A 17,917-nucleotide genomic window follows, 5' to 3' on the forward strand; every position below is an offset into this window, starting at 1 on the left:
AATCAATCAAATCAATCAATCAAATCAATCAATCAAATCAATCAATCAAATCAATCAATCAAATCAATCAATCAAATCAATCAATCAAATCAATCAATCAAATCAATCAATCAAATCAATCAATCAAATCAATCAATCAATCAAATCAATCAATCAAATCAATCAAATCAATCAAATCAAATCAATCAATCAATCAAATCAATCCACCATAAAAAGCAACATACATTGTCTGAATGGTCTTACCAAGACCCATATCGTCGGCGAGAATGCCGCCCTTCTTCGTGTCCTCCTTTTCCTTCATCCATGTTAGTCCAATCCGCTGATGCTCGAGCAACGTCGACTTCATTTCCTCCGGAGTGCCCACCCGCTGGTCGGGCGGAAGCTCCCAGTCACAGCTCGCCGCCAACAAATTAGAAAGCTCGTCAGCCTGTGAACCAGCTCCGCCAAACGACAAACGCTCAGACGAAGTCAGGTTCGGAGTCGAAGAACTCCTGCCAAATAATGATTCCGTCGACCGCTGTGCAAACGACATGTGCAGATTCTGCACGACGCTCTCGGATACTTTGTTGCGAAGGAGCCCCAGATCCTCATTCTGGGTCTTAATCGCCAGCTTCACTGTATAGGCAAACTGCTCGAAATTACCCACCTGCTTCCGCGCCACCTGGGTGAGCAGATTGTTCAGCTCGCTGTAGTACTCTGAAATCTTGTTGACCTCTTCCAGCCGTACCTTCGCCTCTATGCGCCTGTTACGGTAGTCCATGCCCATCCGGGTGTTTATATCATGTGCATCTGGATGGTTCTTCATGCTTTTAATGCTCAGGTGGGCAAAACTGTAAGCCCTCTCGGCGATCCTCTGTTCACGGTCGAGGCGGTCCATTTGCGCTTTAATTGACTCGACACAGGCTAGCGCTAGTTTCGAGTACTCATGAGGCCGGTATCGCGCATACTGCAGCATCTGCAAGGTCGTATCAGCATACGCGCTCTGTCCTCTTCTTTGGCCATTTACTGTCTTAATCTTATCAAATTCGGCATTGCTGATCTCCTTGATCTCGTCATCATCACCGCCAGTAGGCTGGGAAACGTCGGTGGTGCTACTTTGTGGCGTCGCAGCACTGCTATTAGAACGAATGCTGCTATTACTGCTGAACAACGATGTGTACTCTCTTCGCTTCTGGGCTGGCCTAAACAGCTTCCTTGGCTGCGATCCACTGGCCATTGCCGAAGGGAGACGCGGAGGACCTCCAAACAGGCTAGGAGAAGGCCCCATAGCTCCAGTCACAGCCGGGGTCGAGGCACCTGAACTCTGAGCGCTATTGCCATTCGTGCTAGCTGGAGGATAAGCCGACGGCGTCTCGACCTCTTTTACGTCACTGACAATTAAATCATCATCATCGTCGTCTTCATCTTCGTCCTCATCAATGGTTACGGCCGAAACTGACCGCTTCCTGCTCTGGGGTGGTGGTTCCTGGACCCGCTTCAACGCGTCGTCTATCATGGCCAGCTGCTGGACAACGCCAGGTCCTCGGGGCTCTATGTTCAGTAACCGGCCCCGCACCTCGAGCAGCTGGTGCCTGTTCATATGGCGATAATCACTCATCTCTCAGGCCCTATCTACGCGGCAAACCAATCCCCTAGTATTGGCGATATCTAATAAATTTAATTTGTCCGCTTTCCGCGCGCCACGCTTGGTTGATAAGCCAAATTGGTTCCCTTATCCAAGTGTTTATAGCCTTAATTATCAATCCAGAGGTGTCTGAGCAAATTGAGAGTACGCTGCTTAGCCGAACTACAAAGTGAACTGTACCAGAAGTAAGTAAATAGGGAATCTACGCGATGCAATCGTGGGGCCTCTGTCGTCGTTTAAGAGATTTTTTTTAAAGTGGTCAGCTGACCGATCGCCGCCAAAAAAACCACTATAGTAAGACACGATCGACATCACGACATCAACCTGCGAGATGAAATCGAATAGCAATTGACATCAATGAAGTAGAATAAATAGAAATTGTTTAACTGTAGCTCTTTTTTTAATTGTCGAAATCGAATATATCTCAAGACTACTTTAGTTGCAGCTCTTTTTAATTGTAGAAGCCGGAAAAGTAGCAATTGAAATGTACCTACATTAGCTCTAGCTCTTTTAGTGACTTCGAATAAATAGCAATTGGAACATATCTCAAGCACCTTTAGCAGTAGCTCTTTCCAACAGCAACAGCTCTTTTCTAATGGCAGATCCAGTAGCCTAAACACCCGTGGAGACCATCTCGTCAAGGGCAGCCTTGAGTTCAGCGTTGTCTGGAGCCAGGAGGAGTCCGGAAGAAAAGACGGATTTTGCCTCAGCGTACTTCTGAATCGCCTGGAGACACCTGCCCTTGCGGTAGTAGTTCTTTGGGTCGGTTGGCTTGAGCAGGGAGAGCATGGCCGTGTCAGAGTATGCCTCGGGCCACTGATTTACGGCCATGTACGCGTCAGCACGGGGATCAATACAGCTGCACACCTCGTTAATAGTGAACGCAGTGGATTCCCACGGAGGGCGCTTCAGGGCCATCTCGATGGCCATGGTCAGGAGTTTGATCGCCTCGTCAGGCTTGCCCTTCTTGAGGGCGCTTGCTCCGCTATCGCGCAGCTTGGCGACCTGCACGCTCAGGGGCTGGGAAATGTGGTTTGGAGCTGGTGGCAGTTCGTTATTGAGGTTGAGCATGGATCGGCTGAGGCTGTAGAGCTTGTCCACGGCTGTGTGCAGTTCTTGGGACTGCTCTTCGGTCAGCTCGTTGTAGTATGACTCGTCTACTTTGAGAGCTTTTGTCGATGGATCTATTGAAACAGGAAGCGACATTATGACTTGGTGTATCTTATTGGTATGTTCTTAAGTGAAGAGTGTGTTTTATTTCGTACGTATTGGTTATGTGTTGGCGATTTGCGTTGATGTCGGCGCACTCCCCGCCTACCCTCACGATGTCCTATTCAGGGGTAAATCGATCATTAAATCTATTCTAGCAGATGTACTATCTCTGTTATTCGATTATTTATCCTTTATTGTATTGATGGATACTAGTAATTGAAGTCCTTATTTGGTACATTGTTATGCACGCCACGTATCTGATTATGCTGGTGTAACGAAATTGGTTACATTCCTCCCAACAGGGCCAGGGAATTGGTTAAAGTTCTTGCGAGAGCACGCAAAGCTGTAACAAATCTGCCACTGACTTTGTTACACCCTGCTAAAATCTGCCGCAACTCGCAGTACACTATAGTTTGCAGTGTGACGGTAACAGTTATATCAAGGATACAAATTATCCAAAGGGGACATTATGACCACACCCTTTCCCTTCACAATATACCAGTTCCTTCTGGGGGGCTAGCCCCCCAGACCCCCCGTGGCTCTGCTTCGCAGAGTAGTTGGGCGTGTCAATTGTTCGGTATGTCGCAACTTCAATAAATACGACTCACCCGGCGCACAGAAGTATAGCCGGCACATCACACGTAGTTAAACTGCTCTTTTGTCTCGTTGTCATCGGATTGTCTGCCCGTAATATCGTAGTACGCCAGATCATTTCTATATTAATAACCTACCGGCTTTGCAGACATAATTTCACTCGAAGGATAATCAATTAACGCTCAACTGTGTTGAGCACTTATTACGTTGCTACAGAGCTGTAACTACGTTTGTGACAAAAATTGGTCAGAACTAAGCAATTTTTCGACATCCAAATCATCAAAAAGGGATATTCCATTATACCAGCTGTGTTGAATAACCAAGTAGGGTATAGCAGTAGAAAAATATATGCGTTATCGTGCACTTGTTGCATTATCAATAGCAGACGAGTAAGTATCTACCGCTTTGCAGACCTACATGTATCATGTATCAATTACACCCGTAGGACAATCAACTGTCAACTGTTACGTGCCGAGTCGTTTCTAATTGTAACAGGTGTCGCTAAATACCTCAATGGCAACACAACCCGACGCGCAGCGTCGCCCCGGGGGGGTTGGGGGGCTGGCCCCCCAAGAAAAAAGAAGATGAATAGGAATCTATTATAAATATACAAAGCCAAAAAACGTCTGCGTGTAGCCAAAATTACTTGCCGGTCTTGGAGGCAATGGCGCCAGTTTTGCCCGAGTGGGCAAACGAGGACAGCTTGAGCGCCTGGGACGCCGCGTAGTACAGCGTCGGCGTGGGCCGGGCGCTAGCGTAGTTGGTAGCGGCGCTGAAGGTGTAGGACCACGAGGGGGTCAGAGTCGTCTGCTGCTGAGCCGCAGCCATGCGCGGCGTCGAGTAGTACGTGACGGCCGAGGTCGGATTGCGGCGCGTCACCTTGAGCGGGCGTGTCACGGTGGTGCCTGGCTGGGTCTGCATGGGCGCCAGGCGCGTGTTGCCCGTCTGCGCTGTATAGGGGACGCCGGCGAGACTCGATGGATTACCGCCAGTCTCGACGTCGTCTGGTGGTGGGGTCGTGTCGCCGCCCGACGACGGCTGCTTGGATCCCGTCATACCCGTGAGCGTGAACCGGTCCGAGTAGTGGATACTGTGGCCTCCGGTGGCCAGACCCGCGTAGAACTGGAGGTAGTACGAGCCGCTGGCGCCCTCGGTGCTCAGTTCCGCCAACGAAGCGACCAGCGACTTTGCCGTCAGCGTGAAGCCCGACTGGAGCGGCGTCTTGAAGCAGTAAATGTTCGAGTTGGGCCCCGTGCACAGCGACAGCGTCGGGTTCTGTAGCTGGCTTGTCGTCGGGTCGTTGCTGTCAAGGGTCCACTTGACGGTGATGCCTTGAGACGCGGAAAACGAGCTGGCCATGTCTGCAAACGCGAAGTCTGCCGCCACCAGCTGCGAAAAAAGGGCGCATACTAGCGCCAGTATCGACAACACACCCATAGTTTCTATTTGAATGCGGTCGTCGATTTACAAGTCGATATTTGTCGCTGCTTTCGGGCTTTTTTCACTCTTTTTTGTCGTTGTCTTGCCTATGTATAGCACGCAGCGACGAAACACCAAAATTGGCCCGTTTCCTCTTTTGGTCTGGCAAGACAAGCACCGCCATCGCGCGCCGCATTATTACGTCATTGATTATATAAGCGCTTCTACCAGCCTTCCATCGGCGGCCTTCGTATGAACCCATGGGCTATTCGATTATATGCTTATTATCTACTGACGAGATTTTTTTTGGCGGGCTTTTGATTTAGCGGATCCTGAGTGCTTGTTTTGAAAGGAAGAGAGTTCTCTGCGAAGCAGAGCTACGGGGTCTGGGGCTTGCCCCAGCAAATTAGGTTGCCCCCATATATTGAATCCCCAAAAGGTCCGTATGCATTTAGTCTCTCATAGTGTGTAGCGCATTGTCGTCGTCGTGTCCATTGGCTACCTAGTACGATGGACAGTGTGTAGGTACTGTAGTGCTATGTGACAGCCGTACGCAGTACGTGGTGGGGGATCGCATGTCAAGTTAACTAGTTAAGATGACCGCCGTTGGGACTCGACCGACGACATTTTTGAAATTTCAATTTTTCACGGCGGAGCACAGGGACGACGGGACAAATATGCTGTACCTCAAGAGTATGCTAAATGTCATTGACAACTCGGTATGTGAGCATTTCGAGGATAGATGGAGGAAGTTTGATTGGAGGGCTAACAAATGATAGGGCGCCATGATGGTGGAATGCATCAAGGTCCTCAAGAAGGGCCCGCGGACCCCGGCCCGAATTGGCGATAAGATAGTCGTGGTTGTGCAGAAGGCCAAGCCAGTTCCACCGAATCTGACAGGCCAGGCGGCTACTCAGCGAGTGCGAAAGGGAGATATCCGGAACGCTGTGGTTGTGCGGACAAAGTATCCAACGATGCGGCCGGATGGTACGCAGATCCGATTTGAAGACAACGCCTGTGTGCTGCTACAAAAGTCTGGTGAGCCGATTGGCACTCGAATCTCGGGGCTGGTTGCTAAAGAGCTCAAGGATAAGGGTTACACCAAGCTGGTTTCTCTGGCTCCACGAACAGTTTAATTTATTCTCACACATACGCACCCCGCCCGGCCATAGAAGGGCAATTTTATGACTGTAAATAGTATCATTTTCAAATGCATGAGCCGACAAAATGAATGGAGATTCAATCATCATTAATGAATCATTAATGGGGGCCGTAAAAGAACGTGGGGAGTAGCAGGAATTGGTTTGGCCGTAATTATCATCCAGTCCAAAGACGATTATTAACACACAACCACCAATTAATGGGTTGTTTGTTCAATTAGTGGGGGTTTGAATGACAATATTTGGCACGAATTGGTCGTTTTATGTCGTGCAGGTCTTCAATTTAGTTGCCGTTCTTGCGTATTTGGGTCTCGCCGTGATTGAACTTTATCACACCAGAATTGCCCGATCCATTCGAAACATGAATGCGAAAGAGTCTGGTGGACCAGGGAGCCAGTGATTATAAATTGGAGATGAACTGTCCGGGTTTCCTGCCCATCAGACTCGAGTCTAAGCAATTCGCAGCTGTTGTTGGTATAAGTACTCGGTAACATGAAATTCTCCGCTCTTCTCATCGCTGTCGCTGCTGCAATTGTGGCCGCCGAATCGGCCGCCTTGGATAAGTTTGTCCAACAGGCCAAGATCTCCGCCCAGGACCTCTACACCCTGTCGTTCAAGCTCTACAGGTCCAAGAACGCTGATGACTCTACCGCCCGGTCCGCCATCCAGACCATTCGTAACGCGCTGGACAGCGTCACTGAACCGGCCGAGGAGACTTTGGATGAATCCAGCCAGACTGAGGTCCCCCACATTGGCCGGGACACTCTTGCCCCATTCGTCAAGTCTGTGTCAACTGTGCTCTTCGAGCTCTCTGACACTATGAATGAGGACAACGAGGAGAACATGAAGGAGCTTTATACGCTCAAGGATAAGGTCCAGCGATTGGCTTCTGACTGCCAGAACTACCAGGTTGACACTAGCCAGCTTGACTATATCGTCCAGCAGCTCGAGAATCTCCACAATGCCTCATACAACGTGTTCGACGTTCCAGGCACTGATCAATCGCAGGATGATAACAAGGACGAGAGGAAGAAGCGAGAAATCCAGAAGCGGTGCCTTTTCTTGAAGCTCAACTTCCTCAAGAACCTCTTGCCCTCTTCTCCTTCCTATCCTTCCTATCCATCCGGCGGTGGCACTACGCCAAGCGGTCCAAGCACCAACACTAACACTGGCGGCAGCTCTCCAAGTACTGGCGGTAGCTCTCCAAGTACTGGTGGTAGTTCTCCAAGCACCGGTGGTGGAAGCTCTCCAAGCACTGGTGGCGGTAGCTCTCCAAGCACTGGTGGCGGCAGCTCTCCAAGCACCGGTGGTGGCAGCTCTCCTAGCACTGGTGGTGGAGGTGGTGGCTCCAGTGGCAACTCGAACACCAACACCAACACCAACACCAACACCAACACCAATATTAACAACAATATCAATGTCAATATCGACATTACCTCGGTCATTAACACTGTCAACACTGTCATCAGCTCGTTGGGTAGTGTTTCTCCAACTCAGGTTACCGAGATTACCAACTACGTTAACCAAGTCATCACGACTATTACTCCAGTTGTCAATGCCGGTAGCAGCTACTCGACTCAGATTACCACTGTTGTGCAGACTTTCATTACGAGGATTGTCACCATTATTAATCAGGTTATCTCGACTAATGGCGTCAACATTAACGGGTCTCTGCCGTCATTGGTTTCCAGCCTCCAGCAGCTCATCCCGCTTGGCAACAACCTCTCTATTAACACTGACCCATTGAGCACCGCTTGCAGCAACCTGCAGAACATGAGCAGTGGCAGCAGTGATAACAGCAGTGGCGATGACAACAGCAGCAGCAGCGGCGACGACTCTTCGTCTTCCTCATCTAAGCGAGCCGAGGAGTCTTTCAAGGAGTTTGTCGAAAGGGCAGCTAAGGACATGCTGGACCGACTCAACAAGGACATGAAGGACAGCGATGTGAAGAAGGCCAGCGACAACTTCGCCGACTCCATTGAGAAGATTTTGTCTGACTCTGATGAGTACGACCACGATAAGATGGACGAGAATTCGTTCTGCTCCTTTGTCGATCAGGTTATCGACGGCGCCCGAAAGGTTGCCACCAGCGCCACTTCTGTTGATATCAACTCCTTCCACGAGGATGATTTCAAGAAGCTGGACAATGCGCTTAGCGATCTTTTCGATTTCTCTGAGAAGCACCACTTCCAGTGCCAGGCCATTGCTCCGCTTAAGACGGCGGCTACTGAAACCGAAACTGCGACTGCCACTGCTGGTACTGATGCTACCTCTACTGTATTCGAGACGGAGGCTCCAGCTGCGGGCAGTGAAGTTGTCTCTACTGTTGTCGAGACGGAGGCTCCAGCCACAGGAACTGAGACTGTTGCTACTCTCACTGCTACGGCGTACGAGACGGCTACTCCAACCTCTACGAAGTACGTTACTGCTGGTGCTCAAACCACCATGGCTACCGTTCGAAAGTAATTGGTCATTTTTTCTCTTCGATTCGCTTCGATCTTTTTAGGGTATTTTAGGGTATTATGAACATTGGTTATTATTATTCTCGGGTATCAATCCTCTGGCTATCTTGACTTGTCACAACTGTCAATCCTCTGGCAATCTTACCTTATCGTAATTGTCAATCCTCTGGCCATACCTTTCAGTCTAGCTTAAGCAACGATCCTCTAGGTATCTTGCCTTGTAGTCTGCAGTATCCATCCATCCTCTGGCTAGCTTAACTGTAATCATCAGTGCTCTGTCTATCTTTTCTTTCAATCTACTGCAACTATCAACCCTCTGGCTGTCTTAAATTGCCGTAACCATCCTTCCTCTGGCTATCTTGCCTTCACATAATCGTCCATCCCCTGGCTATCTTACGTTTCAATCTCCGCAACTGTCCATCTTACCCAATCTACCATAACCGTCAATTCTCTGACTATCTTGTCTTTCAGTCTAGGAATAACTTTTGTGCTGTAATGAAAGCTCAATGGAGGTTTGAGGACCAGTCCCAGTATTGTAGATCCGAGAACAGTCCCCATATTTGTATTCCAGGACCAGTCCCAGTATTATAGATTCGTAATCAGTCCTTGCATGTTAGATTGCAGAACTACCCCCTGTATCGTAGATTCGTAACAATAAATATTAAGTCCACCAAAACCACCCTTTTAACTGCTAATAAATAGTCTAAGAAAAGCCAAAGAGAAATAAAACCGTTAAACCTGGACTCCTCGGAAAATATTCCCACAAGCCAAACAAACATAAAACAGCACCATTGTCGTCTCAGCCCTCCTCTGCTGCGACTGGAAGAACACAGACTCCTTCTCGTGGCACCGCGGACACTCCTGATCCGACCGGGGCAGTGTCGGGTCCGACCCAATGTCCTGAACTACACCCGCAGTCTCACCTATAGCGCTCTGCAACTCGTTCCTGTACACCTTCTGGTTGTCCGCGATCTCAGTATAGTCGCAATTTCGGCACGAGTATAGCAGTCGCTGGTTGATCTTGTCCTCTTTTGGGTACAACATATTGTTGCTAACAAGCGCATTAGCTCGAATCCACTCCCACCAACCCATTTAACCACATACCACTCCAAACAGAATCTAAACGACGCCATCTTCCCCCTCTATTCTACCGTAGCAAAGTGGTGATATCTCGACGAAAGTCGATGGTGAGGTTTGGTACGCCGCGCGCGCAGGCGAATGGGAGTTCTCGGAGGAAACCCAAATTTTCAGCCCAAAATTTCAAAAATTTCAAGTGAAGCTCCAAAAACACCTGCAAAAAAATGTCCCTGGCCCGTCTAACAGTCCGTTCGTCTCGAGTTCTCTTCCGGTAAGTGGAATGAATTTGATTTGTGTAGGAATCCTGCTAACTTTGTTAGACCTGTGTCCGCTGTCATGCGAACTCAGTCCGTCCGATTCAACTCGACCGAGGCTGCCCCAGTTGATCCAAAGATCTCGGCTATTGTCGATGAGATCGCCAAGCTGAATCTCCTCGAGACCTCCCAGCTTGTCAAGGAGCTCAAGACGCGATTGGACATTCCAGACATCTCCTTCCCAGCTGCCGGTGCCGCCCCAGCCGCTCCAGTTGCTGCTCCTGCTGAGGAGGAGGAGGCCCCACCAGCCGCCGAGGAGAAGACCATTTTCAACATCAAGCTCGAGTCATTCGACGCCAAGAACAAGGCCAAGATCATCAAGGAGGTCAAGGGTTTGCTGGGCCTGAACCTGGTCGACTCGAAGAAGCTTGTTGAGAGCGCTCCAAAGGTGCTCAAGGAGAATGTTCCAAAGGAGGATGCCGACAAGATCAAGGAGACCATTGAGAAGATTGGCGGTAAGGTCACCCTGGAGTAACTGTAGAAAAGACATCCAACCAAGCATAACGACCCTATTTAATCATTTGTACATACTCTGAATATATACATTGCGTTGTACTCTGCGCATATACTGTATTAGCAGTTGAACAATGCAATGAATAACGTAACGTATTGCGTAGCTTAGAATCGACTGGACCCGTGTGGGGTATTACATCTCCTCGAAGCGGGGGTTTGGGGGCAGAGCCCCCAACTACGGGAGCTCGAGGGCTGGCCCTCGAATACATTCCATCTACTAGAGCAGTCCCCCAAACCCAATTGAAATGCAATGGCATGAATAAATAGTATACGTTTTACGTAGTTTTAGAACCGACGGCTCGGTGTATAACGCAGCGGGCTGCTGAAATGCTGAGAATCATCAATGGTGTCCTCGTTGGCAGACCGGGTCAGAGGAGACGAGTACCCGACCCGGCTGCTATACATTGACACCGGGCGCGCCCGCGCTGTGGTGAACCGTCTAGGCGGCGGAGGTCCTAGTGCGGACGCGCTTAATGGCGCTGGGGAGTCGTCAAACTGTTGTTGAGAGGGCTCCCTCTGCGGATGGGTATCCTCCGCGTCATAATGGGCTATGAAATCCGCTAGTGACAGGCAAGTCTTGTCAATGGCCTCCACCTGACCTTCATCGGTTGCAGTGTGGTATAATGCAATTGTATCAGACACGACTCGATCAAGCATGATATGCGGCAGCCGCTGTGCTGACAAGCTTCCGGTGCGCTTGGCTCGTTCAAACACTTCAACTAGATGCCTCTCTGCAACTGTCCCTCCTGAATAGCTGTGGGCAGCTGTCCGACCTGAATAGCTTTGAGGTGTTGGAGGTGGCTGAGGGACAGAGACACTGAAAGGAACACTCGCAGGTACTGGTTCCTGCCAGGAAATGCGATTGTGCGATGGAGCTGCGGCGTCCTGCCATGATTCTCTCACTCGGGGCTCCTGTGTGTTAGCCCTTGGTCGCGTGAACCTCTGCTGTCCCCGTCTCGGAGACTCCTTTGGGGGCGACGAGTGTATAGACGTCTGCGATGTGGAGCTGGTATCACTGTTCTGGCTCTGGCTTGACGATGCCGACGCGTCAGAGGGCAACTTCAGTTTGCGAATGCGCTCTTTGAGGACCGTCATTTCGTCCCACAGACGGTTCCCCTGAGGAGTGTACGAGTTTCTACGACTCAACGCGACCGGCTCAGCCGGGGCGAGAGAGGAGGACCCCAGACTTGAGAATGATTGAATGGTCTGGGATCGCGAGAGCCCCACTGGGGCTGGCCGAGGCGCATATTCCAATGGCGAAGACGCCATTTCGGCCGCCTGAGCACGCGGAGTATACAATGACGCGTGGGTCGCAGTTGGCGACTGGTAAGAGGCCGAATTGTGTCTCGAAGAACTCGTTGGAGTCGCCAAACTCGCGTGTGCAGCCCTCGGGGACGCTAGACTGGCCCGAGAGGCTCGTGGAGACGCCAGCCCTGCATGGGTCGTCCTCGGAGATGAAGCGACTTGCGCGAGACTGGCATGGGGACTCCGGGGTGAGGTATGAGATGCTAGACTAGCGTGAGACAGCCTAGGCGAAGGGTTCACCAGACCCGCTGGAGACGCCGCAGAGCTGAGTCCCGACGGAAGAGTCGTACTTCGCGTCAGGCCGCCATTACTAACCCGCGACGAAGAAGTAGTATTCATAGTCCCCCGTGGCGAGGCGGAAGATGCAGAAGTCCCCGGCAGGATGGATGGAAACGGTATCGCCCGCCCAAACGCGCTCTGCTTTGGCGATAGAGGCGTGTTCCCCGCCCCGGGGAAATTGTTAGTAGTACTACTGGTACCGCTTGTCTTATTGCTGGTACCGGCCCCTGCAGAGCTGTTATAATAGATGGTCCCGCCAATGCTCCTCCTTGGACCGTGCGATCGCTGGAATGCATTCCTTGGCCGCATTGGTCGTGATGGCGATGAGAGGGACTCGGGTACCCCCTGTAGCTGATTATTATCTCTAGTCAAGCGTCGTCTGATGGGTGAGCTAGACAACCGCGGGCTCTTCGCGGCCGGCTCCAAGCCCTCCTGGGGCTCTTCCCGGTCGTGGAATGATGGCCGCATCTCGTCCCGTTGCTTGGTATCCCCCTGCTCGTCGGAGTTGAGTTGGTCCCAATAATGCATGCAACGCTCCTCCTGCTGCTCCTATTACAATGAATGGGGGGAAACGTTAGTTCTACCTATAAAGCGCCTCAATGTATGCCTTTAGACGTGAAGTTTTGTCACGACGGGCCTCAAAGTAGTAAAAAAAAAATTATGTCGCGCCCGCGGCTAGACTTACATCTTTCTGGTCCTCATAATAGTAGTCTAAGATCTGTTCCGAGTCGTCGTAGTCGTCGTCAACCAACATGCTGTAGTTTGTATTTTGAAGAATCTATTCATAACAGCTTGGGGTGGTGTACAATTGGGAAGGGAAAAGTGAAAGGACACTGTAGGAATATAACCCTACTTTCGTCTCTGCTGAGCCTAATCCAAAACGGCTTGCGCTATGTAGTGACACCCCCTTTGGCCGATGGTTGGGCTCTCCGGTTTCCGCTTTCCACACGCGTGGTAGAGTTGGGTGTCTTGAAAAATTTCAGATCAGTGTGTGACATCTCAGACCATTGAAACGTAAACAGCGGAGTTGATATTGGTATTTGAAGTGTAGTTCATATGTCTTTTTTAATTTGGGGATTTAATATGGGGATTTTGTGCTTCTATAGACTATAGGTACCTCGATATACGCATCATATATGCGATAACGTATAGTAACGTATAAGGATAGACTGCATAAGCTACCGGTACATTGGTACTGGTTAGAGCTGTCAAAATCAATAATAGTAGTTGAAGTTCCCTACTCGCAAAATAATACTTTGAAGGCTACTTCTGCTGTTTCAAGGATCAATTCTCGTTAATCTCTTGCTAGGTTTATACTACAGCGTACCTGCTTAGTATGCAGAGAGAAGACGACAACTTTGACGGGGGGTGACAGGTCTCCTACTATATGTGTTCTTCTAATGGGAAACTAATGCAGTTTGAACTCACGCTTATAGACATTTGGATGAATCAAATACAATAATTGCTTACTGACTTATGGTTACACAAGCTGTTCAGAAGCGACATAAGCTATCAGAAAGAGAGAAGAAAAATTGACAGAAGTACCGGCTAATAGTCTTGTGTCTATGGCAGTACCCTTGAGTCAGATCATTCCAAAATGTGCTACCAGTTAGTATCGCCTAAACGGTCAACAAGTCCTCCCCCGACCACACAAGTCCGGGCTTCGAGATCTGCCAGATCTCCATCAATCGTAACACTAGGCCAGTAAACATAAAATGCCTTGAATATATAACCAATAATTCAGATGCTGACGGCTCTACCCATGTACCATAGCTACAGTAACGCGCTTCCACAAATCGTTGTAAATTAACACGAATGTTAATTCGGTAAATTTAGTCCATTAATAAAGGGTGAATTAACAATTACATAATAACAACCGGAACCATGACATAATCGTTCATCATGGGCATCATGAAATTTTCACACACAACCGAATCCCATAGGGCATAGCTAGAAGATAAAAGATGTCGTCGTCTATTTCGCCGCGGGTGGCTGCTGCGATCAGACAGCTGAACGCGGTCTCCAAGGGCCCAGGCAGTATTACCCTGCCAACCACAGTCAACTACCTCCGACTGAGTTTCCGGGAGAAGAACCGGTCTTCGATCGACCACGGAGCAGTTCGATTCTGGAAGAAGATGCTGCCGCGAGTGCAGTTCCATAACCCCCAGCTCCCGATTGCTGTCACAAAATACACTGTCAAGAGCGGGCGTACTCCGACCCTGCAGGTCCACTTCGCGGACGGGTCAAAGAAGGTACTGGATGTGTCAAAGAAGAACGAGCAGGAGATCCTGAAGCAGCTCATCCAGGAGACCGAGGCCACTGTCATTCCAAAAGAAGAGCGACCTGAAATCAAAATCAACACCTTGGGCATGTAATGAACCGCTACGACTTATTGGACGACCTATGGAGGCATTGATCTCTCCCACCTGTATATATTGACATTCGACAAGAATTGTATAGTTTATAAATTATTGCATACAGAAATGACCACCAGCCGATATTTGCTAATTTATATCGACAGTTTGCCATCAAATACCATATGTCGTCACTATCGGACTTGGAACTAATGTAATTGGGGGGACCAGTCCCCCCAAACCCCCCTTGGGTCTCCGCTTCGCGGAGGTCATTGAATCTCCTCCAAGCAAGGGGTTTGGGGGCAGAGCCCCCAACTACGGGAGCTCGAGGGCTGGCCCTCGAATACACTCCAACTCCTATAGTTGGGGGGACCAGTCCCCCCAAACCCCCCTTGGGGCTCCGCTACGCGGAGATCGCTGTAGTGGTCGCCTATAGGTTATAACCGAGTGGTGCAAACAATCCAATTACAGAACAGAATAGAAATACAGTCATTATCAAAGTAGCCATTATAGTTGGACTGAGTAACCAAACATGAAGCATTACTAATACGGTTTTAACGTTCTCTTAATCTCAGGGGCGTCTTTCGGTGGAGAATTCGATCTGTTTCTCCTTCGTCCTCCTTCACCTCCAGTCGGCTCATTCCTGTAACGTTTTTCATCTCCGCTCGCCTCATCTCGTCTTTCATCGCTACTCTTCTCGTCCCTGTTCCGCCTGTCGTCCCTATAATGCCTATCATCCCGGCTATCTGTTCTATCGCGCGGTGCGCCCCTTCTAGACGGCCTATATCTGTCCCCAAACCTTCCTTCGTCGTCTGATCTCCTCTCTGCGTGTCGTTTCTCCCCATCTCGGGCTGAGGTCACGGGCGATAAACTGCGCTCGCGCCTCCTTCGGCGATAGCTGTGCCCGCCTACTGCCTGCTTGAACCTCTCATTTGCCTCTTCCTTAGCTGCTGCCAGATCGTGAACCTGGTATTCTTTGAACTGGCGGGTGTGCCCCTTCTTGTTGATCTGAGGCTGGCGTGACGTCGGCGGGCTCTTCATCAGCTCTGATCTCAGCGCATCAACGCGCTTTTCAATCTCGTCTGGATCCACCCCTTCGTCTTCAAGCTCGACTTCCAGTTCCATGCACTTGACCTCGATTTCTCGGTCCCTCTCGTGCTGGAGGATCTCCTTATCAACCTTGCGGTCGGAGACGTTGGTCGTCGCAAACTTCTGCGTATCCCGCCGCCGCTCCCTCTCCTGCTGCTGTCGCCATTCATAGTTCACAGCATAGTTGTACGCATTACTGGATTTGCTCTTCTGGATATGCCCACTGGTCCCGGTTCCTCTGGCTGTCGGCAGCCCTATACCATTATACGACATTTTTTTGAAGTCGTGATTATCGGAGGTCAATACTTCCAACACCGGTTATCACTTTACCACTGTAGGCGACCACTACAGTGCTCTCCGCGAATCGGAGCCCCCAGGGGGGGTTGGGGAGACTGGCCCCCGGAGTGTATTCGAGGGCCAGCCCTCGAGCTCCCGTAGTTGGGGGCTCTGCCCCCAAACCCCCGTAGTTAGTCTAGCAATCAATAACCTCCGCGAAGCGGAGACCCCAGGGGGGTTTGGACTATTAGATGGAGTGTACTCGAGGGCCAGCCCTCAAGCTCTCGTAGTTGGAGGGAATTACACTAGTAGGAGGAACGTATTCGTTGCTCCGCTTCGCGGAGAGTTATATAAAAGTCTGTTCGAGACAGAGAATAAATACAATGCATTAATAATAGGCCGGCTCGAGCTCTGGGTCGGCGTCTTTTTCGTCGGGGTTGTAGTAGTAGGTGAAGAACGGGTGCTTGAGCGCTTCGTCGGCCGAGTAGCGAGCTCTAAAGTCGAGGTTCATGCAGTGGCGGAGGAGGTCTATAGCCAGCCCGTCGTCGGCCGTCCAAGCCGGTTTCTTGCGCGCTGACGCCGGGTCCTTCTTCGTCTTGTGACAGTAGTATATGAGCTTGTCAAGCGGAATGGGCTCCGAGGTGATGGACGCGATGTTGGTCTCGAAGACGGACCCGTGCAGCAGGGCGCACCGGGCCATGCGCGACTTGCCAAAGATAGTGGCGATTTCCAGCAATGCCTCTCCGTCGTCGTTGGAGTTGAAGAATGGGTATCGTTTGGCGAGGAAGGTTAGTAGCACGACGCCAGCGGACCAGACGTCAATCTTCATCGTCTGGCTCTGGCACTTGAACAGAACTTCTGGGGCCCGGAACCCGCGAGTGCCCGCCCGATTGGCTCTCCGGCTACTTCTGCTGTCTTCCTTTCGGTATCCGCCCTGCTTCTGCCCGTGGTAGTAGCGATTGGACCCGTCCTGACGACACACACAGCTCCGCTTCTCATTCTGTTGGTGATACTCAGCCAGCCCAAAATCTACGAGCACTCCACGCTTGAGAGCAGGGTTGTACAAGAAGTTGGTCGGCTTGACGTCTCGGTGGATAACGTTGCTAGCGTGCACAAACTTGAGCGCGTGGAACAATTGTGCCATGTAGAGACGGATCTCAGCCATGGTGGAATGGCGGTAGAAGTCCCTGAACTCAGTGTGTGGGAAGTACGGCATGACTGCAACGACCTGGTCCTTATGGCGCATAGCGGTGATAATGGGCACTACCGTGGGGCACCCGGTCAAGTCTTTTAATATCTGCAGCTCGTTTTGAATTCGTGCTGGTGAGGAAGTGACGTAGATACGTTTAATGGCCACATAGCGGTTGCTCTTTTCCACGGCCTCTTGCTTCTCTTCTTTTTCACTCTCGTTTTCGATGGTTGCCTTCAATTGGGTATGCTGCTGGTTCTCCTTATCATCAGAGCCCAGCGAAAGAGGCACGCCCAAAGCAGGAGGAGTAATGTCGCCAGGCTGCTTGATATGGCACGTATCCAATGCTCCGAGCGGCTCATGGTCATCGAGCCCAAACCGCGCCTTGCTGGGCCTCTGAGCATCCAATGCCGCTGCTACAGCATTTTCAATTGCCGCCGCATCAGTCTCCTGGGCCTGCGAAGCATCCCTCTGCGTTTCTTCTTCCATGATGAGCCCCGTCGCAGTCCCGCCGCATGCGGCTGGCGCCGCACCCTCACCCTCACCGTTTTCGACAACGGCCCCTTGTGCGACTGCTGCCACTGGGGCAACCCTGGCATGAACCGTCTCGTCGTCATCCTCTGGTGCATCCTGGGTAACCACATGAGCTCCCTCGGCCAGGTACCGAGGCAGGAACTGCTCCAACACTTCCAATTCGCCCTCGTTTACAGCGATCCGCACCCTCCGTGGCTTAACAAGGCGCCCATCGCGCATGTTGACCCCAAGAACCCTAGGGCCTTTGGTGATGTCCCAACCGCGGGTATTGTCGCCACCAGACTTGATGTCCAATGCTTTGTATACCGTGCTGAACGTGCCCTCCCCGATCTTGCCCTCAATGGCATATCTTTCAGCCAGGCCCGGGAACGTACGCTCGAGCTGGACAATCTGCTCGTCCCGACAGTCCACCTCCATTTCTAATAAATCGCGTGGCTCCAAAACTTGAAAGACCAGCCCCAAGCCTTCAGTCGATCCGTGCTCTCTCCAGGCGTTGTTGCCTAGCAGGCCACCCCC

At 50.8% G+C, this 17,917-nt stretch overlaps 11 protein-coding genes across 11 annotated transcripts in view; 4 read left to right on the forward strand and 7 right to left on the reverse strand.

Annotated features, from left to right (window-relative positions):
- TRVA0_045S00496 (uncharacterized protein) overlaps positions 1 to 1,579 on the reverse strand; it is a gene marked incomplete at both ends in the record, with an annotated part of 3,859 nt that extends 2,280 nt beyond the window's left edge. Inside the window, one exon of the mRNA XM_076686854.1 lies at positions 225 to 1,579. Coding sequence (XP_076538890.1) covers positions 225 to 1,579 — 1,355 coding nt within the window. The remainder of the gene's footprint in view (positions 1 to 224) is intronic.
- Positions 1,580 to 2,236: 657 nt separating this feature from the next.
- On the reverse strand, positions 2,237 to 2,830 carry SEC72 (Sec63 complex subunit SEC72; the record flags this gene model as incomplete). Its single annotated transcript, XM_076686855.1, has 1 exon — positions 2,237 to 2,830. One exon carries the CDS (start codon positions 2,828 to 2,830, stop codon positions 2,237 to 2,239), a length of 594 nt encoding a protein of 197 aa, XP_076538891.1.
- A 1,242-nt stretch (positions 2,831 to 4,072) lies between these two features.
- Positions 4,073 to 4,789, reverse strand: KRE9 (Kre9p; the record flags this gene model as incomplete). The annotated part of the gene is made up of 1 exon (XM_076686856.1): positions 4,073 to 4,789. One exon carries the CDS (start codon positions 4,787 to 4,789, stop codon positions 4,073 to 4,075), a length of 717 nt encoding a protein of 238 aa, XP_076538892.1.
- Positions 4,790 to 5,526: 737 nt separating this feature from the next.
- Positions 5,527 to 5,985, forward strand: MRPL38 (mitochondrial 54S ribosomal protein uL14m MRPL38; the record flags this gene model as incomplete). Its single annotated transcript, XM_076686857.1, has 2 exons — positions 5,527 to 5,568; positions 5,629 to 5,985. The coding sequence occupies 2 exons, from the start codon at positions 5,527 to 5,529 to the stop codon at positions 5,983 to 5,985; spliced, it is 399 nt and encodes a 132-aa protein (XP_076538893.1).
- Positions 5,986 to 6,501: 516 nt separating this feature from the next.
- On the forward strand, positions 6,502 to 8,475 carry TRVA0_045S00584 (uncharacterized protein; the record flags this gene model as incomplete). The annotated part of the gene is made up of 1 exon (XM_076686858.1): positions 6,502 to 8,475. One exon carries the CDS (start codon positions 6,502 to 6,504, stop codon positions 8,473 to 8,475), a length of 1,974 nt encoding a protein of 657 aa, XP_076538894.1.
- A 728-nt stretch (positions 8,476 to 9,203) lies between these two features.
- RPB9 (DNA-directed RNA polymerase II core subunit RPB9) lies at positions 9,204 to 9,604 on the reverse strand (the record flags this gene model as incomplete). The annotated part of the gene is made up of 2 exons (XM_076686859.1): positions 9,204 to 9,522; positions 9,576 to 9,604. The coding sequence occupies 2 exons, from the start codon at positions 9,602 to 9,604 to the stop codon at positions 9,204 to 9,206; spliced, it is 348 nt and encodes a 115-aa protein (XP_076538895.1).
- A 168-nt stretch (positions 9,605 to 9,772) lies between these two features.
- Positions 9,773 to 10,337, forward strand: MNP1 (mitochondrial 54S ribosomal protein bL12m MNP1; the record flags this gene model as incomplete). The annotated part of the gene is made up of 2 exons (XM_076686860.1): positions 9,773 to 9,819; positions 9,869 to 10,337. The coding sequence occupies 2 exons, from the start codon at positions 9,773 to 9,775 to the stop codon at positions 10,335 to 10,337; spliced, it is 516 nt and encodes a 171-aa protein (XP_076538896.1).
- A 323-nt stretch (positions 10,338 to 10,660) lies between these two features.
- Positions 10,661 to 12,713, reverse strand: TRVA0_045S00650 (uncharacterized protein; the record flags this gene model as incomplete). The annotated part of the gene is made up of 2 exons (XM_076686861.1): positions 10,661 to 12,508; positions 12,645 to 12,713. 2 exons carry the CDS (start codon positions 12,711 to 12,713, stop codon positions 10,661 to 10,663), a joined length of 1,917 nt encoding a protein of 638 aa, XP_076538897.1.
- Positions 12,714 to 13,923: 1,210 nt separating this feature from the next.
- Positions 13,924 to 14,334, forward strand: MRP49 (mitochondrial 54S ribosomal protein mL61 MRP49; the record flags this gene model as incomplete). Its single annotated transcript, XM_076686862.1, has 1 exon — positions 13,924 to 14,334. The coding sequence occupies one exon, from the start codon at positions 13,924 to 13,926 to the stop codon at positions 14,332 to 14,334; it is 411 nt and encodes a 136-aa protein (XP_076538898.1).
- Positions 14,335 to 14,856: 522 nt separating this feature from the next.
- On the reverse strand, positions 14,857 to 15,675 carry CWC21 (U2-type spliceosomal complex subunit CWC21; the record flags this gene model as incomplete). The annotated part of the gene is made up of 1 exon (XM_076686863.1): positions 14,857 to 15,675. One exon carries the CDS (start codon positions 15,673 to 15,675, stop codon positions 14,857 to 14,859), a length of 819 nt encoding a protein of 272 aa, XP_076538899.1.
- A 391-nt stretch (positions 15,676 to 16,066) lies between these two features.
- On the reverse strand, positions 16,067 to 17,818 carry CDC7 (serine/threonine protein kinase CDC7; the record flags this gene model as incomplete). The annotated part of the gene is made up of 1 exon (XM_076686864.1): positions 16,067 to 17,818. One exon carries the CDS (start codon positions 17,816 to 17,818, stop codon positions 16,067 to 16,069), a length of 1,752 nt encoding a protein of 583 aa, XP_076538900.1.
- Between the last annotated feature and the right edge of the window lie 99 nt (positions 17,819 to 17,917).

The sequence above is a fragment of the Trichomonascus vanleenenianus genome, assembly GCF_965637985.1.
Source record: "Trichomonascus vanleenenianus strain CLIB 3782 genome assembly, contig: TRVA0_045S, whole genome shotgun sequence".
In the NCBI taxonomy this organism is placed as follows: Eukaryota; Fungi; Ascomycota; class Dipodascomycetes; order Dipodascales; family Trichomonascaceae; genus Blastobotrys; species Blastobotrys vanleenenianus.